Below are 27,490 nucleotides of genomic sequence, written 5' to 3'. Positions count from 1 at the left end.
CCAGTTATGAGGGTAAAATTATATAATTAACTCCCCTTTTTACTGTCAGAAGTTTCCTTACATTGATGACAAATCATTGGTTGCACCAATTACAGGATTTATGATAAAATATTGCATTTTCTTTTTTGAGTTACTTTTATTCTGCAAGATCATAAGCCCCCTGAGGATAGAAAGAAGGTTTTATGCACCTCTCTGTCCCTACAGTTCAGTACAATGCTGGGCACACATAGGTGTAGTTGGGGCTGAGTTTATACTGACTTGTTATTCAACATCATCCTCCTTAAGTTTCTGCTTAAGATGCACCTACTTCAATTTCTGCCAAAGGTCTAGTTGTTGTTTTTTTTCATTTTTGTTTTTGTTTTAATTTAAAATTTCTCTCAGCAGGCAAAATACGCACAGTTTAACAGAATATCTCAGGAAAGTTTCCCTATAAGCCAAGCCTTTTAGCAAATGCTCTAGAAGTAAGTGAACACAACATCTGCATTTGCTATATAAACACCACACATTCAAAGTGAGATGACTCAGAGTTTGCCTAGAAATCACTGGAGATGTTGATCTGTGCCTCTGATTTCATTGTCTGCAGCCTGTGACTTTTTGTTTGTTTGTTTTTTAACTTGAAGCAAAGACTAAATAACTTTTGGATACAGAAATACTTTTCAAAAATGGCAATAATGCATCCAGTTCAAAGGAACTACTGATCATATAATGTTTTTCCATGAACAAATCATGAGAAGGCCACCATGTTCGTTCTTTAGATGATTTGTGTTCCATGAATACACAAGAGTATGGCTATAATTGTTTGTTTAATATAGATTGGGTAAAATTGCTCATAATGCTAGTCTCAAAAGATGAAGAAAAGGGAGGTGAAGGATTTTAATGGAAAAATAGAAATCAGGAGAATCAGAGGCTCTCACTCCAAGATGGCTCTGCCTAAACCTCCCACACCAACCTAGCAGAGAAGAGGACTGGAGGCTGCAGGCAAATAAAGTTCTGAGAACCCATATTAGTCAGGAGGATGGGAGGCCTTATGAAATCCCAGTGCTACAGAGTATGAAACCAAGGACCATCCAGGAATAAAATCATAATCAAAAGTCAAGTAAATAATCAGTTATAACAGATGAAATGGCTGGATGATAAGACAGAAGCCAGGTCCTCTGCAGGCAGAGGAAACCCCAGAACATGAGGAGAAATCAGTAGGTCTAGAATGGGGCCTGAAAGCCTGCATTTCTCTCACAAGGTTCCTGGTGATAAGGAGAATGCTGGTCTGTGATCCCTACTTTTTGTGGTGGTTGTTGTTTGTTTCTTTTTGAATGTTTATTTTTGAGAGACAGGGTGCAAGCAGGGGAGGGGCAGAGAGAGAGACACACACAGAATCTGAAGCAGGCTCCAGTCTCCGAGCTATCATCACAGAGCCCAACGGGGGGCTCGAACTGTGAACTGTGAGATCTTGACCTGAGTCAAAGTCAGATGCTTAACCACCCAGGCGCCTCATGTGATCCACACTTTGAAGAGCAGGAGCCGGAAGACCTTCCTCAGGGTGCTACAGTGTAGCCCCAGAAGTAGGGCCAAACCATGGTTCTCAAAGGTGAGTGTATGTCAAAATCACCTGGATCACTTGTTGAAATGCAGGAGCCTCAGCCCTGTACTCAGAAGTTAGGAGCCACTACGTCTAAGGCAGAGCCAATAATCTGCCTTTTCTGTTTTTTTTTTTTAATTTAATTTTTAATGTAATTGTTTTCATGTTTATTTATTTTTTGAGAGAGAGTGTGTGTGAACAGGGGAGGGGCAGAGGGAGAGGAAGACACAGAATCAGAAGGAGGCTCTAGGCTCTGAGCTGTCAGCACAGAGCCCAATGTGAGGCTCGAACCCATGAACCGCAATATCATGACCTGAGCTTAAGTTGGACGCTTAACTGATTGAGCCACGCAGGTGCCCCAATAAGCTGCATTTCCAAGAAGTTCCCAGGCAATGCTGGTGCTACTGGGCCAGGGACCACACCTTGAGAAATACTACTATAAAGACCCTCAGACTCTCCTAAGTTTTAGGGAGGCACTGTTAAATATAAAACCAATCCATTTCTTACTTTTTGAAAATAAAGCACACACACACACACACACACACACACAAATCTAATGTGGGAGTTGTACATTGCACCATGTTCTGGAGATGGTACCTTAAGGCAGTGGTTTTCAAAGTATGGTCCCTAAACCAATACCCTCAGCATCACCTGGGAATCTGCTAAAAATAGAATTCTGTAGGCCCCATTGTAGACATAACAAACCAGAGATTCTCAGAGTGGGGCCCATCAGTGTGTGCTTTAAGGAGGCCCGCGGGTGGCTCTGATACCCACTGAAGTTGGACAGGTATTACCTTAGGATGAAAGAAAATGCTGGTGGGCGAAAGAGATGTAGATAGGTGTCCAAATCACTGGGCTGGAGATCAGATAACCTGAGATCTACACCAAGCTCTGTTGCTCAGTCTCATGCATCTACACATACCACTTCAGCTTTCTGTGCCTCTATTTGCTTACCTATAAATGGAGTGGACCCACAGCCTTTCTGACTTATTCAGGTATTAAGGTAGGTTGTATGAGTGTCCCCAAATACAGATTTGTATTTCCTGTAAAGAACTTACACACCCTTGCTTGTGGCCATGAGACTGGTGTTGCCCTGGTTCGTACTGGGCTCGACTATCTGACTTGCTTTGGCCAAAGTGCCTATGAGCAGAAGCTTTAGGAAGCAGTGCATGTTTCCACAAGGATGCTTGCTTTGCCCCTCTACCATAGAAGAGAGAGTCCCAAATAGAACTATGGATTCAACCTGGGCCTCCCAATGAGATGGCACATGGAGGAAAATCACAGAAGCTGGGCCACAGCCAGAGAGAAATCATGTGGACATTTGTCTTTGTGAGTCACTAAGATTTGGGCTGCGTCAGTTGTGACAGTAAGATTAACGTGGGTATTGTGGACAGATGAGAAGACATAATGCACATAAAAACCTACTGAATAAATTTGAGGGGGCACCATATTTCTGGGCAGGATTTCAAAGACTGAAAACAAGAAGCCAGGCAATTTAGGGGCAGCCCTGATGGGATTTTCCTAACTGTGCCTCTTTAATGAGATTGCCTACCTTTGGTTTTCTCTCTCTCTCCTTTGTGTCTTGTTCACTCTCCCTCTTCCCCCTCCTATCTCTCCTACCTTCCCTGCATTTTCACTTTGGTTTTCTCCTTACTTCCCTAGCTGATGTGAAGAGTAGGGCTGGGGATGAAACAGAGAGAGAGGGCAGACATTCCCCTCCTGGTTCCTAATCAGGTCTTGATTTAGATATCATTCCAGAGAAGAAAATCATTATTCTCCCAAAGAATGACAAGATCAGCCCAAAGCACTGGAATATTGATTCTAAATGGATACAATTACCCAATTATTAGGACGGTGAGATCTCTAATTCTCAATTTTTAAAAATGCCTCAAACACTTGAAATCACGTTTACCTTCTGGGTAAACAAACAAATGGACTAAGGTCTTAATAGAAGTTATAGTAGCAACAGCTTGACTCTAGGTGTGTAACAGGACAGAGGCATGTGAATGATGTGTGATGTGCACTAACGGAGGTTCTAGGACTTTGTCTAGACCCAGCCCATTTCTACACTGGGGAGAACCTTCTCCCTTCTGGGTAATTCTATCAGTTTACAAATCAACAGTCATGTTGTTCTAAGGCCCTAAGTTGATATGCAATTACACCTCCCAAGCTAACATCCCTACAGGAAGGGTGTAATAAGTAAGATAGAGCCTATATAGGAAAAGCATGGGGACCAGGAAAAGAAACATCAAGAAAAGGACACTCGAGGGGCGCCTGGGTGGCGCAGTCGGTTAAGCATCCGACTTCAGCCAGGTCACGATCTCGCGGTCCGTGAGTTCGAGCCCCGCGTCGGGCTCTGGGCTGATGGCTCAGAGTCTGGAGCCTGTTTCCGATTCTGTGTCTCCCTCTCTCTCTGCCCCTCCCCCGTTCATGCTCTGTCTCTCTCTGTCCCAAAAATAAATAAAAAACGTTGAAGAAAAGGACACTCGATAAGTATGCAGCTTTATGGGGGTGAATTACCACGGATAGAAAAGCTTGTGGAACATGTAGACTGGTGGTGTGGATTTTTCCTTGCTATTCTTCTTTTGTCCCTCATTCTGATTCTGAATTGTTTTTTTTTTTTTACTTTTTCTTTTTTAAATTAATTTAATTTATTTTTTATTTTATTATAATAATAATTATTATTAATTATTATTTACTCTTTTGCTCTTATGGCTTCCTGTGCTTGCTTCATTTCTGCTTTTATTTATTTCCCTTAATTCGGTAGTGTCTAGTCTGGTTTTTAAATTTAGCCTTGAAGCTGGAGGATTAAATCATTCAAACAAATCTCGATTCATCAGATCGTACTGACCAACTATTACTTTAAAGTCAACTTTAACTCTATCCTTGGTCGAATGCTGATTTAAGTGAGTGTTCCATTAACAGCATCATCAACTGTGTACTGATTTTTTTTTAAAAAGACAAGTGTGATGAAACTCTGGTGACAGATGATTAAAATCTCCAACAAATCTCAGGTCACTGGGTTCTAACAGGCCCGTACTGCCATTTTATTAATTAGGAATTTTACCAATAGAAAATAGGAAACCCCAGTGGTGATGTTGGGGAGCTAATGTGGCTAATGTAAAAGCTTAACTAAGCTTTCATTCATTCAATGAACTAATAATTTAGTGACTGTGTACAATGGGCTGAGCTTCATTCTGGATGCTGGAGATACAAAAGACAAACTTTGTGATCGCCAGAGCTTACGTTCTGGTTTTGATGACAGGCAACAAACAAATGTATAATATGTATAATAGGATGATGAAGGAACACTTAGAAGTGTAGAAGGCAGAGAGAGAGAAGTAGGGCCTGACTTGCAGACAGGGTGGGCCTTCTACTGCAGCCTGTCATCTAAGAAGGACTCTAAGGTCAGATGCCACTCACAGGGCCTAAATGAAACTGAGCCATTCATCAACAATGCCGTCAGTTCAGGAGACTGACTATTCCATCACTGCAGAGTGCCCTCAGTTCCCCTGATGATCACTATTCCCACCCCAAAGTTAACCATTATTATGATTTCTCCTAGCAGAGATTACTTCTTCACATTTTTAAAATTCATAAACATTGAAATCATATACACTTTTTTTATATTTGGTTTCTTTCAACACTAAATTTGTGAGATTCACCAGTTGTGTTTGATGCACATTTGTCATTCTTTCTTATTGCTTTGAGTGAATATATAAAAGTACCTAGTTTTTAATGCCCCCCCAAAAGACTAGAAATGTGGTAGGCAGACCCCAAGATGGGCCACATGTCCAACCCTTGAGTGTAGGTGAGGACCCGTGATTTGCTTTTAGCAAATAGCTGGCAAAGGTGATGAGATATCTTTTCTGGGATTCTATGTTGCGATACATCCATTTATGTAACTGCTGGTGTTCCCTTACTGGCTTGCAGAAGTAAGCTACGAAGGGCTATAGAGACTTCCATGTGGCCAGGACCTGTCAGTGCCTTTAGGAGCTGAGAGCAAGGTGCGGTGAACAGCCAGGAAGAAACTGGGATCTTCATCCTAAAACCTCAAGGAACTGAGCTCTGCCAACAGCCTGAGGAAGCTTGAAGCAGTTCTTTCCCTGGTGGAGAACCTGGTAAGACCACAGCCCACCTACGAGACTCTGAGCAGAAGACCAGATACACTGTGCTGCACTCCTGGCCCAAGGAAATAGTGGGATAAGAAATGTGCGCTCTTCTGAGCCACTAACTTGGAAATAGAACTGAAAACTAATATAAGAACCCAGATCTCTGGCTTTCTCACACAGCGACTTTTATTCCTTTGTGTTGCTTCAGGTAAAAGAAAAATCCTATAAACAACTCAACATTCTTTCTCCGTAATCCATTTTCAACAATAACCAAATGTGGCAAATGCAAATCATGAAGCACATTAGTCGTGGTTCAATCATTTTCAATCTACAGTGGTCCGTCCCTTACCTTTAAAAAGCCATTTATTAATTGGTCAGACACAAATGAGAAAATGAGTGGAAGCAGCTAAGGTTGGCCATCTCGGGGCATTTCCTGGGAAGAATGATCTTAGAGGAGGAAAAGAAGAAAAGAAAATGGGGGTTGTATATTTTCAAGATGCTATTTTCAGCGTGTATTTCCCACAGATGCATCTTAAGTACTTTGGAGCAATGCCAACCAGGGTGCAATGCAGATATAAGTCAATATCATTACAACACAGGCACTTAACAGGAAGACATAACTGATGCAATTCACCTGCTCGCACGAGAAGAAAGCTCGCCCGTTCTGGGGGAATAAGTTTCCGATACCCCGTTTCTATTCCTTTTCACTTTCGTCCTTGATTTATTGCCTTTGCCCAGCTTCAGCATGACAAAGGCTCCAGCTTTCAGCACAGAATGATATTCCAGACTCCACTAAATATATTTGTAAGACAAGGGCAGCCAACAAAATTAAACTGCCGGCACAAAGACCGGCTGTTATTTAAAGCTAGAGAGAGATTACGGGGGATTATTACTTTATCAAAAAATATTTCAGCTACGAACCCAGTGCTTATTTCTCCAGTACTTTGGCTGTGTGCTAATTCATCTCCCACCTTGCACGGATTTAGTCTTTCATTGCCAATTTATTGGAAAGCTTGACAAATGTCGGTGGCCTATGGTACAGGACACCCAGGCTTACTTAGTTATTGCTACAGAGAGCTGGAAATCGGGACCTTCAAAGGGGATTTACGTGTGCTGTGTCTTTGATTTTTATTGTCGCGCTTTCATTTCTTTGAACCATCAGGCATTTCATCTTTAATCTCGTTTGTCTTTTAGGGGCCCCACCTAAGGATGGTGACACAAACAATCAAAATCCGACAGCAGCAGTACCATTATGGAGCTGATGACTTGGTCCTGGTTTTTCATCTACGGTTTTTAAATGCAGTATTTTATCTGTTTCAAATTGTCTCTCTTTTACGATACCTTTCCTCGGCCCCTTCGTATACCTTGAGAAGAAAAATACGTATCAAAATTAGAGATAAGAGGCTAAGAGAAATCCATTTTTATTATCTGCTATTTCTTAAGGTTTTTCGCTCATTTTAGCTTCATGCTTTTAAGTAAAGTCGTTATCCAATTTAATTTATTCTCCTTGATTCTTAGCTGCACTTTAGTGCATCATAAAGATATGACAGTGAACTCTTTTGAAGATGAACCATTAGAATATGCCTCTAAAAAGGCTCTTTTGCTTGAAAAAAATGTGCCCTGTTTTCATTAAAAGCTCTCAAGATTTCACACGGAAAATCTTATCTATAGTGGCAAAGTATGTAGCGGCCCCCGAATGGTGCTAGGCCTGTGCTGAGTCCTTGAATAACTGTGATAGCTGTGGATCCAACAAGTTAACAGAGACTGTGACAGTTTCTGTAACAGACTGCTGCAGAAACCCATTAGAAGGGTACTTAGCATAGTCTTTGGGAGGGAACCAGAATGCTTCCCAGAAGTGACATTACACTTAGCCTCGAAGAAATGAGAATTTGCCAACAAAGAGGAGAAGATGGGGAAGGAAAGAATGATTCAAGTAAAGGTACAAGATGTATAAAGACCCAGAGGTGAAACAGCGTGATGCATTCAACCATGGGGACATAATTCAATATGGGGAAAGGGGACAATGGGGTGTGAGAATAAGAAGAATTAGAACTTCACAGGAAAGCAAGACCTAGGGTTGAACAGAGCTTGGAACTTAGCCCAAGGGCAGTCGGAGAGATCAGAAATGAGTGACATAAATATATTTGAATTTTAAAAAAGATCAGCCTGGTCAGAATAGAGAAGGAATTAAATGGACACAGGCCTGGAGGCTGGGAGAAGTATTTGGATACTGTTGCAGTAATTTGATTCTGAGATTAGGGTGGCCAGAGCTTAGATGACCATAGTGTGAGCATACAAAGTTGACAGATATAAGAGACCGGGGAAGTAAATACAATGCGATGCAAGAAGGTTGAGTAAAGCTTGGTGATTGATGCAGGGGGGTAAGCGGGGTAGGAAAGAGGAAGTCATGGGTGAAGCATGTCTCTGGTTGGGTGAATACAGAGCACTTCTTTGAGAAAGGGAAGACTCACGCAAGGGAAGATCTACCTGTGTGCATGTGTATGTACATGCAGGCATGTGCGTGTCTCTATGTGTGTGCGTGTGCGTATGTGTGTACACGTCTGTGTGTGTGTGCGTATGTGTCTGTATGTGTGTGGTATGTGTCTGTGTGTATTGCATGTGTGTTGGGAGGTGGGGTTAATGTGGAGCTTCAGGTGTCTACGGGATAGCCAATTAAAGATGCCCCCCTCAAGCAGCTGGGACAATTTTCGTAAAGCTGCGAAGATCTACATAATCCCTAACGTCATGAAAATGGATGACATCTCAGTGCAAGTGTATCCTTCATCCAAGAAAAAGCTGGAACTGCCACAGGAAAGCCAACATGTAAAGGGCAGGTTGAGGATGCAGTATCCACACAGAAGGCTGAGAAGAGGTAGCCAACACCATAACATGTTGTAGCAAACCCACAGAAGGTAAGGCCTGAAAGAGATCTGGTGATGAGGCCGCCTCTTAGTGGTCTTGGCATGGGCCATTTCAATAAAGTGTGCTTAACTGTTAAGAAAAGTAAAACCATTTGTTATACTGAATATTTCCAATTAAATTATGTCACTCATTTATTCTTCCATCCACTCATTATAGGACTTAATTCACTAATTGAAAACATGGAAATGGGGCATGGACTCAACTGTGTAGATAATCATCTAAGGAGCCTTCAACCAATATCCTTTACATATTTATATGTGCTTATATGTATTTACTAGAGGGGGGAGAACTGGTTTTCTATTAACAAAACATTCAAGCAATGGATTTATTCATGCATTTAATTACTGTTTATGAAAATAATACTTTTTAAAAGTCAAATAGTATAGAAAGACTTAACAAGAGACAGCAACTCCTGGCCCACGCTTTCCTACTCTGGGCCCTCCTCCTCCTGTGTAGTGACTTTTAGTTCTATTGGTTTTCTTGTTATTTTATTTCAACTTTATTTTCTTAAATATATTGCTATTTTTTGATTTATTAATTTAAATATTATATGTTGCCTTCCCACAATGACAGATGAGGAATTACCTATCTTGGACCCAGTCACATATGGCTCCAATTTTGGATAATTTACAATTTTGCTTAGGTTGGTTTTCAAAGTCCACATCTTTGTGTCTGATGTCAGTATCACCCTTTGCTGGTATCTTTCACTTGCGTATTTTCTCTAAGAGCCACTCTCCAAAAGCCCTCTGTCAGTATACCTTATTCAAGACCAGGTTTTCGCAACCTCAAAGGTACAGATATTCTGGTCCAGATAATTCTTTGTGTGCAGTGATGGGGGCGGGGGGTGACAGGGGGAAGGGAGGCTGTCCTCGGTCTTTAAAATATTTAGCAGCATCCTTCACTTCTATCCACTACATACCAGTAGCACTTCTCATCTTGACAACTAAGAATGTCTCCAGATATCACCAAATGTCCCCTGGGGGTTTGCAAATATGTCCAGTTGAGAACCATGGGTCTAGACTGGCTGGTCACTAGGACTTCTGCATATTTGTTATCCTGAAATTACCTTGCTTGTTCTGTGGTGGGTGACGTTTCCTGGAGCCCATACCATTCTTTTTTAAATATGTCTTTCTTTGGGTGAAGTACATTGTAGCAGGAAGCCTCTATCATGGTCCCATGGGTTCCTGCCTCCTAGTCGTCACACCTTCATGTGACCTCCTCTCACATCATCAGCAGGGGTCCCTGCTGAATTCAGGTTCTGAAAAGAGTCCATTCTCTGTCTTAGGTACTCTCTCTTTTATGTATTTCTCTCTCCCTTTCTCTCTGTCTTTATCTCTTTTTCTCAACTTCTTGCCATCCCTTATCACTTTCTCTTGACTGACATGCTGTCTGTGAAGCCCTATGGAAAAGTCAAGAACAAATAACTGAAAGCCCCTGTCAACAGTGACAAGACGGAGCTAGGAAGCAGATTATCCAGTCCATTTGGACTACTGCAGGCCAAGGGGTGTGACCTCATGAGAGACCATGAGCCAGGAACATCCAACTAAGCCAATTCCAGATTCCTTGACCTCTCACAGAACTGTATAAAGGGGTACATTTTTGCTGTTATAAAGTGTTAAATTTGGGGCTGTTTTATTTATACAGCCTTAGATAACTAATACATGCATATCAAGTAGCATTTTTTTAATGTATATTTATTTTTGAAGGAGAGACAGACAGAGTGTGAGCAGGGGAGGGGCAGAGAGAGAGAGGATGACACAGAATCTGAAGCAGGCTCCAGGCTCTGAGCTGTCAGCACAGAGCCCGATGAGGGGCTCGAACTCACAGACCATGAGATGATGGCCCGAGCCGAAGTCGGACACTTAACCGACTGAGCTACCCAGGTGCCCCGTACCTTAAGGTGTTTAGGGAGTATTAAACAATGACTTGGAATACCTCCTCTCTTTTATGTATGAAATTGTTTGCATTGCTCCCTCACACATGACTAATAATTTGACTAAGTATAGCATTCCAGTTTGAACACCATTTTCCCTTAGGCTTGTGAAGATGCTTTTCCAACATCTTCAAACTTCCAGTGGTTTTGTTAAGAGATTCTTTGCTAGCTCGAGTCTGATCCTGTCTTTAGCAAAGTTAGGGTTGCCTTTGCTTTGGTGTGTGTCTTCTGGGCTGGAGAGGGAAGCAAACTTTTACAGCCAATTTCTTTCATTCTATAAAGTATTTTTCACTACATCTTTGCTAATGTTCTCTCCTCCTCTATTCTCCCTTTCTGTAATTCCTTTTACGTAGTGAACATTATGTTTTGTTCTCTAATTTCCTCTTTTGTCTTCATATTGTCCACATTTCTGTATTTTTGTCCAACTCTCTGGGAGATTTCCCAAATGTTATCTTCCAATTTCTAGAATGTTCACAATTTGCTACATTTCCGAGAGTTCTTTCTTATTGTTTTACAGTTTCATTTTAAAGCATCATGTTCTTGTTTCATGGATTTATATATTCTCCTTTCTGAAATACTAGATTTTGAATGCTTCTTCCCCCTCTTGCATTATCCCTGTTTTCTCCACTTATCTGTGTTTATTTACCTGATCCTTCTCTTTCATCATGGAGGTTTTATGGAAATGTCTGATGGTTGTGGTAAGTCATGGTCATCTGTTCACAATTGTGACTCAGAACTGCATACTGGATTGAAGATTCCATGTGCACGGGCTGAGTGTGTCAACAGGTGGGATTCTCTGATAAGTGACCATATCAGTAAATCATTCCTTTCAATGAGGACATCCCTAAAATTCTAGTTATCCACATATTTTTATTTTATTAGTTTTATTTATTTATTATGAGAGAGAGAGAGAGAGAGAGAGAGAGAGAGAACATGTGTGAGTAGGGAGAGGGACAGAGAGAGACAGAGAGAAAATCCCAAGCAAGCTCCGCATGCTGTCAGCACAAAGCCCAATGTGGGGTTCAAAGCCATGAATCATTATATCATGACCTGAGCCCAAATCAAGATTCAGATGTTTAATCAACAGAGCCACTCAGGTGCCCCATCACATATATTTTTCATGGGTCCGTTCAGTTCCTCGGTAGGGAAACCCTCTCATATCCTGCATGAAGAGAGAAAGGCTTCACTGTAAGAGCTCTTGGAAAAAGGGACAAATGAGGCCCTAAGTGTACAAAATGCCATGTCATTTCTCTCTTTAACCCTGTCTCTTGATCTCACCCTCAGCTTTAGAAACTCTTGTTCAATTTCTATATGCTACCAAATGTCTGGTCTTCCCAAGGAACTTATCTTCCCAGATAAGGAAACTGGATTTAAGGTCAACAGTTCGCTGCAAAAATTTCTCGTTTTCTCCTGACTTCACGCCTCATGCCAGAATCCATGGTGTGCAGAACGGCCAGGCCTCAGCCTGTCCCATGACCCCTTCCCATTACCATGCCTTCGTAGTGACCTGGACCAAGCCAGCTTTCCTCCTCCATTGCTGTTCATCTTTTAAAAATGTATTCATATCTCTTACCCATCCTAAGCTCTATTCTGTTCTCTTTGTCTTTTTAAGTTCCTATCTTTAATTTTTAAATTTGCTTATGTAATTGTAGAGGAGTCTAAGAAGAGAACAACAATAAACTTGTGCATCTATCCTCATGTTTACATAAAAGCACGCATTTATTATACGGGATTTTCCTGAACCAGAAAAATTCTGTTGAGCCCTATTAATTACATTAAGATCACTTATTCCGAGAAACACACACTTATCCATGTGCTCTTTATGTCACATGACTATGACTGTCAAATTTAGCTGGCTGGTCTTACTGCAGGAGCTCTAGCTGTACTGGGCAACTCGCATCACAGAATTTGGCATCAATAAAGAATGCTGGTTTATTTGTTTGTTTGTTTGTTTGTTTCCACTAGAGAGTCCTGTGGAAGTCAGGTGCATCAAAGTACAATTTGCCAAACAGAAGGAACTATCTGGCACCCCTTCCACCAGCAGTGTATTTCCAAATATCCCACGGGGCTGTCCTCCGTCTCTACTGTGCCATCCTTTCTGTCTGGCCCATCATTTAAACAGAGTTTTGGAAGCACCACAGGGAGTGAATATGGCATTCCTGACACAGCACGCTCCCTCCACAAAAGTGAAAGCAAACACCAGAGAGAAAACAGCAGGTTCCATTTTGAGTCGTGCCCAGAACAATGAGAGGTCACAGAACAGAGCGGAACAGTTCACAGGCTAAAAAGAGACCAGCGGGGTTTGATTTTCAGCCTCACTGGTTCAATGCTGTGTCTTCTCGGACAAGTTACTTAATGTTTCCGTGCCTAAGTTTCTTCATCTGTAAAATGGGAAATGTTAGTACTAACTCCACAGCCGTTGTGAAACGGATTAAATGAACTAATTGTAAGACTAAAATCACTAAAACTACATCTTGGCACACATTAAGCACTTGGCAAGAATTAGCTGCTATCAGTTGCTTTTGGGCCGGGAGATCATGGAAGGTCTCCAATGGGTGGTGGTAGAAATTGACTGGACTCCTCATAAGGCTGAAACCCTGCTCACCATGTCTCCAGTGCAGCTTTATAATAGGGGATTGGATTTCCAGGACCCTCATTTCTAAACTTTGAGAGGATAAGTTACTTATTAAAGTGGAAACACATCTCCAATAACTCTGAATGAAGAGAAATAATGATAATCCAAGGCCTACTTGCTTCACAAAAGGTAATTAACTGCACAGAGAACTGAATAAACCCAGAGCTTGGGCTTTCTGCTGACTGTTTCACATCTCAAGATGTAAGTATTTACAGATCAAGTGCTCTAAGAAGAATAAAAACATGTCTTTTCTCTGAGAAAAGCTTTCTTCACACAGACTTCAACTACTTTCTTAATCCTTAAGCCCCTAATTAGAGTTCTAGTCCAAAAGCTAACCATCCAGTTCCCCGGTCTCTCCAGCCCTGGCTTTAAAAAAATCAAGGTGGCTCAATCACCAGCCAGTGCTTTGCTCTGTTTTATAATAACCCTTCTTTGTATTTATCCCCAGATCTTTAATCTGAGTTCCTTCAAACCTTTTACTACAGGATTTTATTAATCCTCAACAACACTGCTGTGCAACCCTTGACCAATGCAATTATCCCAAATTTACAGATGAAGAAACTAAGGCACCAAGCGCACGCCTTTTCTCTTTTTACAAACAATGAAGCACAAGACCAGATAATAATTCTCTGGATTCTCACAGTACAGTTGTAAGCAACCGGCCTTGCTGGAAAAAAATAAACAGTTGCTCAATTCTTGGGAAATTTCTAAAAAGGTTTTTAAACTGGGAAAGTACAGAGATCTCAAAGGGCCGCAGAAAATAAAATAAAAGAATGCCAGCTCCCCAGAGCCCCAATGCCCAAACAACCCTGCCTCTCAAAAGTATGTCACAGGTGACAGAATGGAATCTCAGGAAGAACAGAATTAAGCATGCTAATAATTTATATTCATGCCCATATTTACTTGGATCATGATGGACTGAGAAGAAGTGTCCTCTGTCCCCCAATAGCCCCACTGTCATCTCATGGACTCTGGGGGACGTCCCGACACTTCCAAGACATAATTCAATCCAAAAATACCAAGGCCAACTCTTTGCTGAATACTCTGCTGGATGCTGACCTTACAAAGATGAATTGTACCTGGAACCCAATGTCGAGAATCTCCCCGATTCAAAGACACCATATTTGTTCTTCTATTATGAGCACCTTGGACAGCATCTAGCACATGGGAGCTGTTGTGAACTGAATGTATGTGTCCCCCTCAATTCCATAGTTGAAGCGCTAATCCCCAGTGGGACTGTATTTGGAAAGAGAGCCTGTAGGAATGTCATTGCAGTTAAATGAGCTTCTAACGGTGGGACTTTGATCCAATAGGATGAGTGTCCTTTTCAGAGCACACTCCCTTTCTCTCTCAGGCACATAATACTTAGGAAAGGCCATGTGAACTCACAGTAAGAAAGGAGCCACCTACAACTCGATGAGGCAGCTCTCGCCAGACACCAACCTGGCTGGTGCATTGATCTCAGACTTCCAGTCTTCAGAACTGTGAGAAAATAAATTTCTGTAGATTAAACCACGCAGTCTGTGGTATTTTGTTGTGGCAGCCCTGGCAGATAAATGGAGGAGGTATTAAATAAATGTTTGCAGAGTTAATTGCATTTTGTATTTTTGGTTACCCTTAATTCCATACTAGTCTTTGATTATTGCTCTTCATGCAGGGGCTTAGAGCATTGACTCAGTAGCTCTGTTCTTCTTGTTTTGGCTTCCTCGATGCTGGCACTTGCCGTCCAGCCAGCTCCACAGCCAGGGTGTGAGGTGGGCGTTTCCAAGAGTTTGACTATGTCCCTCAGTTGTATCTTGCTGGGCCTGGTCATACAGTGAGTCCTGTGAATATGTCCTGCTTTTCAGTTATTTTATGTCTGTCTGCCTGTCTGTTTATCTTTATTTCAGAAACATCAGACAAGTTCCCCAAAGGTCTAGTTCAGAGGGTATCTGAGAAAGCCATTCTTAAAGTTTTCTTTTTCTTTTTTTTTCTTTTTGGTTTTCATACTTGTGTATATCAAAAGCAAATGCCTGTACCTAATGACAGCAGCTAAGGTGCAGGCTGGAGACCCTCTGCCTCATCTTTCTCCTTCCTCAGGGTAATGTCACCCTGCTCCACCATTAGATGCTCTGCCTCTAAGCAATGGGCGATTTTCATGTCCTTTTCGGATGAAATTTTAATCTCTGTTATCCCCAATCCCACCTTCAACATTCATGTTCTGCCCACCCAAGCACGCAAATAATTCATATTATGATTATCCATAAGAAAATACAATGTGTTTTGTACTTTACAGTCTATGAAGCACATCTTCTTACATTTTCTCATTTGAGCTTTGTCTTAGCCTGATCGAACTGCTATAACAAAATACTGTAGACCAGGTAGACCAACCAGCAGGAATGTATTTTCTCACAGTTCTGGATGGCAGCAAGATCAAGGTGACAGCCAGTTTAGTCGCTGGTGAAGACTTTCCTTCTGGTTTGCAGATGGCCACCTTCTCACTGTGTCCTCACATGGCAGAGAGAGACAGAGACAGACAGAAAACTCTGCTGCCTCGTCTTTTAAGGACACTAACCATAGCAGATTGGGGCTCTCCCCTTCTAACCTAAATTAACCTTAACTTCCTTCTCACTCAAAATACAAGGAATTGGGGCTTCAACATATGGATTTTAGAAGGACACAATCTTTTTTTTTTCTAATTTTTTTAATGTTTATTTTTGAAAGAGAGAGACAGAGCATGAGTGGGAGAGGGGAAGAGAGAGAGGGAGACACAGAATCCAAAGCAGGCTCCAGGCTCTGAGCTGTCAGCACAGAGCCCGATGTAGGGCTCAAACGCATGAGTCATGAGATTGTGACCTGAGCTGAAGTCAGAGGCTTAACCCACTGAGCCACCTAGGCGCTCTGAAGGACATAATCTTCATGGACTTATGAGCATACCACAAAATAAGAAATCTACAACATTGGGCTGCCTGGGTGGCTCAGTCAGCTAAGCCCCCGACTCTTGATTTTGGTTCAGGTCACGGGATCAAGCCCTCATCGGGCTCCATGCTGAGCATGGAACCTGATTGAGATTCTTTCCTTGTCTGTCCGTCTCCCCTGCTTGCATACTATCTCACTCTCAAAATAATTAATAAACATTTAAAAAAGAGGGAGAGAGAGAAATCCACAACAAGGGAGAGAAGAAAAATAAGAAAGATGACCTAGATCCAGTTTTATTCATCATACCTCTATTTCTTCTCTCAGACCCCCACCTTGGTCAGTGGATTAACTGTCTGATACTAGAGATGCCATTTGTGTGCCTGCCCATATCTTTGACTTTCCTCTAAGAGGACACGAGGAGGAGGGATTCTTGACTGCCCCCTCAAGGTCATGGTGTGGCATAACCACATTAGTCTGAAATGGAGGAGAGCTGCCCAGCAGGACCTGGCTGGTATGTCCTCCCAGCAAGAGATTATTGGAAAGCCCAGAAACGATGGAAATGCACCAACCAAAACAGTCCTGCAGATATCAAAAGACTTTTGGGAATTTGAAGTTCAAAAGCAGCAAAGTGTTGCTTAACATAAGCCAGAGACTGAAGTGGTCATGGTCATGCTTTTGGAGGTATGCTTTTCTCAGGCTGTTTATTGGGGCTCCTGCTACTCTGAGGTACTCAGGTATATGCTGGTGTCACAAAGGGAGTGGTAGGAGGCAGAACTAAACTTTGAAAGTCTTCCACAAGAAAGCAGTGAGAAGCTGAGAGTAGTCTAGGGTCAAGCCAGCCCTGGCCAGCAGCTGTTGAAGTCTGTACTTTGAAGACGCTCCCTCTCTGGATTCCTCCTAATCCCTGTCTCCCTTGAGTCAGTCTGTTCAAAATGTAAAGTGTCCGGGTTCATCATTATTCCCTCCAAGGTGTGTGCAATCACAAATGCAGACAGTGAATCCTTATGAATGTATATGTTAAAAAAAAAAGTTGATAAAAAGGAAATGCTGAGGCAAAGTCAGACAAACCGTTTGGTGCCGGAGGGCAGCAGAACAGCCACCAGGGGAAGGTGACCTGGGGCCCTGTTTGGATGTTGTACTCAAATGATTTCACCATAGATTGATGGCCTTAGACTTAGCACATATTCTCAATTTGATTTTTTTATTTTTACTATCAAGGGGCCAAGAAGGACATGCAATGAAAGAGTAGAAAGGGGAAATGATTGGGGGGAAAAACATATATATATATATATATATATATATATATATATATATGTTTCACATGCAATGGAAATAAAATGGAGACAATGAGAAACAGTCAAAGAAACCTCTCATTTTATTAAACAATGATCTAATGTCTGCCTAGAAAACACTTCTCTTTCATGGCCCAACTCAAGGCTCACTATCTCCAAGAAGCCTTTTGTTACCGTCCTTCCCTCATTCTATCTGGAACAGACTCTACCCCACATCTGTGGCACATTGTTTTCCTTGTTTGTTGTGCCTCTGTCCCCAGACTAGGTCCTGAAGGCAGAACAGGATCCTGTCTGAATCTGTCTCTCCTGTACATAAAATAGTGCCTGCTCCCTGATAGATGCTCTGTGAATATTTATCAAATGACAAGTTTGAAGAACTCCATAGAACTGTGCAGGAGGTACAGCCATCCTTCAGTGAAATGCTGTGGAATTGAAATGTACACTCCCATTACCTTCTCTGGACCCTTTCCTCCTTCATCCGCCCCTTCTCTCCCAGCTGCCATTTCTCTGAGAAGTGGCCTTCTGCCCAAAGCTCCAGCCCATCAGACCACAAACACCCTCACTCTCCTAAGGTCTCCCTAAACCCAAATGCCTCCTTTTCTTTCTCTAATCTTCCATCCAAGAAATGAAAATTCTTTTCTTCCTTTAGGAAAAAGGACGTGTTTTCATTTGAAAAGACAGCAGCGGCTTAACCTGAATAAGTCTCTGGTTGGCGAAACTTCAAGAAAAATGATGAAGGGCATAGGAAGGATTCCAAACGTGCCAACCAAACCCCCGCCAGGGGGAGACTCAGAAGCATGACTTGGAGTCCCACTGCTCTTCTCTCTCCGGCCCGAACACCCATATTAAATAGATTTGCAAGCCAAGGATTTTGTTCAGTATTTACACAGTTTATCCACCTGTCTCCACTCCCTGGCTTCTTAACTCACAGTACTGAAACGGGGGCCATTTTGTATGACATGGCCGTGGGCATTTTCTTCCTCCTGGGAAGAACAAAAAGGACTCCTTTTAACAATGATCTTCTCATCATGATTTCCACCAGATTCCCAGAGGTGTCTTAAATCAAAGAAAGGTGAAGAAACCTGTACTAACAGAAAACGCTTAACTTCATCCCAGAGAGGTGTGAGTCAGTCTTATAAAACCTTTCCACAGAAAGACTTTCCCTAGTTAACCCTTTCCTGTCTTTGTTCACTTAATTCTTTTTTTTTTTTTTTATAAGCTGTAGGTATTCTTACCATTAGTATTTTCGGAAGTTATATTTCTCACTGAAGTCTGTCAAAGTCTTAGTAAAAGTATCCCTAGCTCCTCACTAAGCAGGGTCCCCATTTGACTCCCTGGAAGTTAGGTCAGCGGCCTGATACCGTGAGCATACTGGGAACAAGTTGTACCAATACCAAGTTTTAATTCCTCATAGAAGTATTTCAAAGGCTGCAAACATGGCCCCAGCAGAAAGAAATATAAATGTAAGACTACACAGGAAGGGAACAGAGAATAACAAAATCTCAGACTTGGAAAGGAACTCAGAAGTTCTTTTTCTCCCTCATCCACTGCCAGAATTCTTATGGTTTCTCCAACAAATTGTCATTTAATTACTGTCTGAAGACCTCTGATGGCAAGGGATTCACTCTTGCTCAAGGCATTTGCCCTATTATATAACCCTTGAATTCCTAGGAGATTCATTCTCAAAGTTAGACAATATCTAACTTGTAGTTAGGTTGCCTGAGAAATCTGGACAACTTCATTCCCTCATGTACCTGGACTGTCCATCAAAAACTGTAAGGCAGTTTCGAGTCTCTCTTTTTCCTTATGGTGTTTAGACAGCACTGCATCCTGTTTATTTTTCTTGCTCTCCACAGTTCCTGATACTGTGCAGTGGAGAATGGGTGGAAGAATTAATGAATGGGGATATATCTCAGCTGTGTCTCTGTAGGACAAGGAGATGGCAGGAAGTGCCCAGGGTCCTAAATCATGGACTGTCCAGTGTGACAAGAGTTCCTACAGCAATGGGGGAGGTGGTTCTGAAGCAGTGAGGAGAGTGGGGGCATTCCATGACTAGTCCCTGCCTGGCCACTCATCTCTCTTGAAGCCTGAACTTTTAGTCTCTCCCTGAGACCTAAGCTTAAAACAAACAAACAAACAAACAAACAAGGCACAAGTATCTCCTTGCAATTAGCCAGGGCTTAAAGAACATAAATGCCCATAGGGTCCAGTAGAGCTTTCACGGAAGTGAGGCTTTAGAGTTTAAGAAAATAAGTGATCAGACAGAATTCAAGCATGCCCTCCTAATGAAATAAATTCAATTTATTTAAAGCACATTGTTTCAAAAAATAAATTAACACTCTTCATTTAGAGCTTACGGTTAAGGACATAAAGTATGCTACCAGACTCCAGGAGGGAAGACTGAATTATAGCTCTTTTACTTACTTGCTGTGAGATTTTAAGCAAGTTATTTAATCTCTGTATGCCTTAGTTGCTGGAACTATGAGATTAATACCGCCAATCACATTGGATTATCATAAGAATTAAGAGCTGTGTACATTAATTAGAATGGTGTCCAGAATGTGTGTGTGTGTGTGGAGAGAGAGAAGGAGAGTATGTGGGATAGTATTTATGTAATCAGATATACTTATTCCTGTTACGCGCTGTCTATATCCACAGATACAACCTGGCAGGTACAAATGGGACATGGAACCACACATAAGAGATGCTTTGCAGAAAACTTGCATCTCACTGCTCTGTAACTAACTTACTGTAGTCTAGCCACATCACAGCAGGATCGTCTAGCTTAGAGGAAAGATGGCGGGGCTGATTATCAGGAGATCTGGCCTCTGGTCTCAGCCGTGTCCTGAGTTATCTGCCTGGCCTAAGTTAATCAGTTAATCTATGCCTCAGCATCCTCAGCCAGCCTTATTCACCTCACAGAGACATTATGGGGGCAAAGTTTAAGAACTGACATGTTAATATAATGGTTCTAATCATACAAAGGTCTGCTGACTAATAAGAGGTCTAATAACCCATAATGGTTCTTTTCTCTCTTACAGGCTCTTCAAGATCAGATAGCCTTGGAGTGGTCAGTCACCACCCAGGCTCTCTCTCTCTCTCTCTTTTTTTCTTCCCTTGCATTTGCTCTTAGAATAAAATTGTCAGTGGGACGCTGTCATTCTTAATGTACTTCAGGCCTGATTCAACTCGCTCGCCACCAGGTTTGATCTTTGTGTGAGGCTCACATATCATTCTTTACTTTCAGTGTCATAAATCGTCAGAAAGCAAGATGAAGCAAAGAAGAAGACCTCCTACCACTCTCCCACTTCCAAAAAAATATATATATATAGAGCAAGAGAAATCGGTCTAAGGTTGAGGGTGGTCAGAATATGGCTGCATATTCCAATGGCCTTCTATGGCCTCAGCACAGTCCATCTCAGGGATGGTTCTAAAGCCCAGCCTCCTCTCATTACATTGGCAAATTACAAGAGGAGAAAGAACATTTTCTTAATCATGGGAATGTGTTCTTTGAGATCAGACTACTGGGATGGCCACATCTTTGCCCTCATGACCAGTTCTAATACTTGTTCCATCCCCTAGGATTCTGATCTCACATGATCTTGACCAGGACCACAAGTCCTGCTCAGTGCTGGCTGGAATTACGTAGTGAGAAAACCTGACTTCTCCTAAGCACTGTCAGACTTGGTGTCCTTCAACATCCCTTGCATCAAGTGCGTTCCAGCCCCTATACCCTTCTAATCTTTGCAGATTCCATTTTGTGTACATTCTCTTCAAAGTCTGATCCTCAGCACCAAGCCCCGTATTCCACATTGTTTTGACTCACATCTACAACTTCTCTCCAAGACCTAGGCAATCGACTTCTAGGCATACGGCCTGCATTTACGCCAGTTGTTTTAACGGCCCCCAGTAAAGGAGACTGCAGCAAAGATGACACGATATATGTGGAGTGTCCTTCCGAAATTCAGATATGCTTATGATCTTCTCCTTTGCACTTAATGGACTCCAGCACAGAATAAATAATAAAGAATTACTGCGACACAGTTGAGGCAAATCAAAGTCAACGCATTTGAGACTTCAGCAATGAATTGACACTGGCCCTGAATACCAATTGCAAGTCATAAAGGTAAAGTACAATCAAGGCTTTGGCTGGAGCTCTGGCATTAAGCTGCCCAGGTGGGACCAAATTTAAGTTGAAATTCTGCAGCGTTCTGGAGGGCATGCACTGTCCCTCAGCCCAACATGACACTTCGTCAGGCTTCATGCTGTCAGTACTCACCATTCCTGCAGAGCAGGACGGCCAGGGAATCCTGAGAAGATGAATTGATGTAGAGCAAGAGGCTGGGCGCCTGAGCTGTCACAAAGCTAAATGCAATATTTTCCTTGGATGGAGCCGCATCTGTGTAAATCGCCGAGGATGAGAGGCTTATATTTTTGGTCACCGGGTAGGGTTCTTGAAACATATAAGTAACTGAAGTGCCAGCCTCAAAAACAGCAGAAACCTCTGAAACATAGAAGAGGGGAATGCACACATTGCCACATTTAGTCGATTATTCAGGCTAGCAATAACTGTTTATTGTTTGCTAAGCAACAAGCACTATGTGAGGTTTTTTTTTTTTTTACCTGAATTATACAATACGCTTCCCACAATAAGTTCGAAGTGACAGAAGTCATTACTCTTATTTACAAATGAGAAACACGAGGCTGCAGAGGTTAAGCACCTTGAACAAGGTTGCGTAGCTTTAAAAAAGAAAGCTGAGATTTGCAACCTGGAGTTTAGTTCCAGCTTAACATACATTTGCAGTATAACTACCATGTGCCAGGCGGATTTCTCGAGAAGCAAAGATAAACCGTCCCTGCCGCCAGCACCGTAGTGATAAATTTTATTGCGACCTTCCTCGTTTCAAAACTGAGGTTCTAACTGTTCCAGCTAGTGCTTTTCTGGTGTGTTAGGAGGATTGTGAGTGGGTTCTAAGTTACTGAGAATAGGACACTGGAGGAGGCTCTGCAGTAACCCTCTACGGTGTTGGATAAAACGTGAGGATCCACGGAAACAGAAGAGAGAGAATCCATGGAACTAGTAGAAAAGGCATGGGTATTCAACCCTTGGACTCCATTTTTTGGGATGTCTAGGAATTGGCATTCGAGTCCAAAAAGAGCCAAGACTTGAGCAAACAGGGCTTCCTATGGGAAACAATTCCTATAGCATTGCACGTTGGATGGAGTTCCGCCGCCACCATGGAGAAAGGCAGCATCTACAAATTTATGACATTCAATTAGCAGGAATGTGCAAGTCACCCACATTCCCTCTATAATATGCTTACTCCAACTGTTACCACTTTAGTTTGGTGGAACTGGCACAGGATTTGGCTTCAGCCCTGGGTCTGGGCTGGATCAATTTCATACTAGCTGTGTGGTCCCAGGCAAGCTAGTGAATCCTGTGGAGACTGTTTTGGCATCTGGTGGATGGGAAGCGTAACACTTACGTCAACTATATTTCTCAGTGGATAAATGAGATACTGTGTGTAGAGCGCTTCTAACAGTTAGCCACTACAGTGTGAACTTACAGACTTTCCATATTAGAAGAGACTTCAACCTGAACCCATCCCAATTTCCTTCACAAACTGTTTATTGACTGCATACCCAACCCAATGCCGAAATATTTTCTTTCTTTTTTTAAATTTTCATGTGTATTTGTTCATTTTTGAGAGAGAGAGACAAAGCACAAGCAGGGGAAGGGCAGAGAGACAGGGAGAGAGAGAATCCCAAGCAGTCTCGGCCTTGTCAGCATAGAGCCCCATGCGGGGCTCAAACTCACGAACCCCAGTGAGATAATGACCTGAGCCGAAACCAAGGGTCAGATGCCACACTGACTGAGACACCCAGGTGCCCTGAGATATTCTTTTCTTTCAATCAAGGCTGCTCGTAAGTTCTCTTTCAATGTTACTGCTATAGAGTAATATACTATCAAGGCACAGAGGAAAGGTTCCTTTTAGAACAACATAGCTCAGATCTTGCAGCAAACCTTTACCATAAAGATAGCACAATAAACATGAACCCATATTGGCGTGATTGATTTCTTTTTTTTCCTGAATGATATGTGGAATTCACCTAATTCTCCATGAAATTTCTTGATTGAGTTGGTGGCACCTAGAACATAATCAAACCTGGCTTTCCCTTCCTAATTTCATTGCAAATTTGTTCTACCTTTGTGAAAATTCTATAACAGTCTGTAACAGTGCCAAAAAATTAAAGTTGCATATTTATGCATATTGGTGGCAGATTGGGAATACCAGTTCATTTTGACTAAAGGTTCAGAGAAAGTGTTCTGCATTTATCATTCAGGTTACAACATCCGTACTCCTGATTACAAAGATATGCAGCAGAGACTTGTGACAGAGAGGATTCCGGTTAATCATCAGCTTGATTCAAGCACTTTCCTTGAGTGAATTTCCTTGGGGATGCTTGGCCTGCATTTTGAGCTACTATCTCCTCGTTAACAGAATAATGGCTTTTATTTGATGTTGTGTGTGTGTTCAAATATAACTACAATTCAGAGCATTCTGTTATGAATAGCATATTAGATGTGGGCATATACAGATTTCATTTTTTTCCTTATACTTAGGACAGGAAATTACAATGTAAAGCATTTTTAAACTAGAAGTGTCCTACCAAATTTCTGTCTTCCCTTCTCCCCTAACCCCAGATCTAATTATTCTTAATGTTTAATTATTTTAATGTTTAATATTTAGATACTGTCACTTTCAACATAAAACTTCCTTCAGCAAAACACTGGATTCTATTATTCTCTAAGTTTCTTGTATTTTATAGTCTAAGATTTTAAGTTCCCTGAGTGATTTATCTGAACACACAAAACCACTGGTCTAATTGGAAGAAACATTTTAACTAGATGTGATCATCTAAAACTATGCTGATTACATTCTGAGAAGAAAGCTCATGCATCAAACAAAACAAAACAAACTACAATGAGAGGTAGCCTAGAGTCTGATGTGTGTGTGACAGAGATGGTGATTCCCAGGGCTGCATGTCTCTATGGTCAGAGTAGCCTAATCAGACGTGAAAGAGGAGCTCCACACTGACCAGGAGTAAAGTGTTGAGTGAATTATAAGAAACAGCCGGGAAACATGGTGGCACTGCAGAGAATATATCTCTGAGCCAGCTGTGGAGTCTGACGGACTGGGAGCTTGGAACCTGGCTGTGCCCCTTCTCCGACAATCTCATGGGATCCCCCTCAACCTCAGTTCAAAATGTCACCTACAAAGAGGGGTGGATTTAATCTTGTGGTGGGTAGAACAACTGAAAGACATTGTGTAAAAGCAGGACACATGGTAGGAACTCAATGGACAATAGTTGCTCTCAATAATAGGGACACAACTTAGGATGAGTATAAAGGTAATGAGTAAGCCAGTGATTACCTAGAAATTAATCAAGCTGTCATTAATTTGGCAAAACATCCAACTAAAAATAAATGATAAAATTGGCAATTTGAATGGTGAGTGTATATTTCGTAATATTAGACATGTTTAATTTTTCTTATTGCAATGATCCTGTGGATCTGTGTTTTTAATAAGCTCTTATCTTTTAGCAATACATATTGTAATATTTATAGACAAAATGATGTGATATTTGAAGTTTGCTTTGAAATAATAAAGGAGGAGGAGGAGAGGATGTGAGTGTATAGATGAAATAAAAATGGCCATGAGTTGGTCATTTTTGAAGCTAAATAATGGATGCATGAGGGTTCTGAAACTTCTCCCTATTATCATACAGAATTGGGTTTTTTTGTAATAAAAAGTAAAAAAAAGAAAGATATGTTGGCAGGAAGGTAAATAATAAATAATTTTTCAACAGGTTTTTGGCAATTGGTAAAGAGTACCTAAATATGCATAATATTTTTTCACTGAAATTCCATTATGGAGAAAAAAATCAATACATGTGTTTATCACAGCATTATTTTTGTGCAAAAATTGGAGCAATCTAAAATTCCAAGACAATAATAAGAGCAAGCGCTCTGTAGGACTTTATTTGCCAGGCATTATCCCAAATGCTTTGTGAAGTGCTCGTTAAAATGTTCACCACAATCCTTTGTAAAGGATTTTTGAATTTTCTAATTTTTTGGATGAGAAAACCAAGAAATTGGGAGGCGAGTTACACAACCAATGCCACACACTGTAGACTGTAGAGGAGCTAGAAGCTGAATTTAGGCAGATCAAGTGCCAGATTGCAGAATGGCACCACTGTTGCTAAACTAAATTGCCCTGGGGATAGAATGGGTGACACGAGCAGAGGCAACCCCACCAGATGAAATATACTGCAGTCATTAAATTCATTATGATGAATTATATAGAAATGTGTATAAAATGAAATAAAGAAAATTTAGGCATAAAATGTAGATATGAAATGCAGAATTACAGCAGCTAGGTTAAATGCAAAGAAAAGAGCTAGAAGAAAATCAGATTTTCTTTTTAATGCTTGTCTTTGAGGAATTAGATTTTTTATTTTTCTAGATTTCCAAATATATTTCCAGGTAAATTTCCAAATATATTGTCTAACTTTTTAATTGGAAAAAAAATGACAACAGTATGACAGTTATACCTAGATTCTTCATACAATAGTGGGGGTTGAGGGGGGCTAAAGACAAGCACACATCAATAAATGGTGTTAGAATAGTTGGATATCCATGGGCAAAAGAATTAAATTGAACCCCTGCCTTACACCAGCTACAAAAATTAATTCAAACTGGATCAAGCTATAAAAACTCTTAGAGGAAACCACAGACATAAATCTTCATGAGATTCAGTTAGGCAATGATTTGTTAGACATAATACCAAACACAATTAACTAAAATAAAACAATAAGAAAAACTGTATGGTATGAAAATGAAAAACTTTTGTGCTTCACAAGGTATAATGGAGAAAATGAAAATGGGGGAAAATATTTACAAAGCATATATCTAATGTGAGAATTGTAATCAGAATATGCAAACAATTCCTGCAACTAAAAAAGAAAAAGAAAAATAGCTCAATCAAAAAACAAGCAAAAATTTAAATTAATGTATCACCAAAAAAGGTATACAGTCAATAAGAACATGAAAGATGTCCAGTGTTATTTGTCATCAGTGAAATGAAAGTCAAAACCACTATGGGATACCATTTCACACATTCACAGTAACATGTCTGTTATTAAAAAGGCAGATAATTACAAGTGTTGGTGAGGATGTGGAGAGATTGGAATCCTTGTACTTTGCTGGTGAGAATGTAAAATGGAGCAGCCACTTTGAAAATAGTTTGCCAGTTTCCTCAAAAAATTAAACATACATTTACCATATGACACAGTAATTCTACTTCTAGGTATATGCCCAAGAGAACAGAAAATATAAGTCCACACAAAAACATATATATGAATGTTAATAGCATTATTTATATTAGCCAAATAAATGGAAACATCCCAATGGCCACCGAGTGATGAACAGATATATATGTGTGTGTGTGTGTGTGTGTGTGTGTGTTGGATCCATATAATGGCATAAAATACTCTTTGGAAACAAAAAAGGAACAAAATACTAAAAAATGCGACAGCATGGATGAATCTTAGAAACATGCTAAGTGAAAGAATCTAGACACAAAAAGGCTAGTGGTTCCATTTATCTAAAATGTCCAGATAGATAAGTAAATCAGTTGTTTTTTAGGGACAGTGGGGAAAGGTGAATGAGAGGTAGCTACTAATGGCTATAATATTTATTTTTAGGGTGATAAAAATATTCTGAAATTAAATAATGGTGATGGCTATGCAACTTTGTGAATATGCTAAAAATCACTTCATTATACAATTTAAAACAGTGGATTTTAGGGTATTAAAATTACATCTCAATTAAAAAAAGAGAGAGAGGGGCGCCTGGGTGGCTCAGTCGGCTAAGTGTTGACTTCAGCTCAGGTCATGATCTTGTGGTTTGTGAGTTAGAGCCCCACGTTGGGCTCTGTGCAGACAGCTCAGAGCCTGGAGCCTGCTTCAGATTCTATGTCTCCCTCTCTCTGCCCCTTCCCCAGCTAACACTCTGTCTCTCTCTCTCTCTCTCTCTCAAAAATAAATAAACATTAAAAA

General features: G+C 41.1%; 1 protein-coding gene across 2 annotated transcripts in view; it reads right to left on the bottom strand.

Annotated features, from left to right (window-relative positions):
• Window positions 1–27,490, bottom strand: part of CNTNAP5 (contactin associated protein family member 5) — a 796,957-nt gene that overhangs the window by 72,331 nt on the left and 697,136 nt on the right. For both annotated transcript variants that reach the window (XM_047084746.1, XM_047084747.1), the window contains exon 19: window positions 21,648–21,872. In XM_047084746.1, the coding sequence (XP_046940702.1) occupies window positions 21,648–21,872 (225 nt within the window). The remainder of the gene's footprint in view (window positions 1–21,647; window positions 21,873–27,490) is intronic.

This window comes from Lynx rufus, unplaced genomic scaffold (genome assembly GCF_022079265.1).
Source record: "Lynx rufus isolate CCGP_SWC_20201006 ecotype Redwood Valley unplaced genomic scaffold, mLynRuf1.p SCAF_2, whole genome shotgun sequence".
Classification (NCBI taxonomy): domain Eukaryota; kingdom Metazoa; phylum Chordata; class Mammalia; order Carnivora; family Felidae; genus Lynx; species Lynx rufus.
The sequence above is the reverse complement of the archived record's forward strand: the minus strand, read 5'-3'. Positions and strand labels throughout refer to the sequence as shown.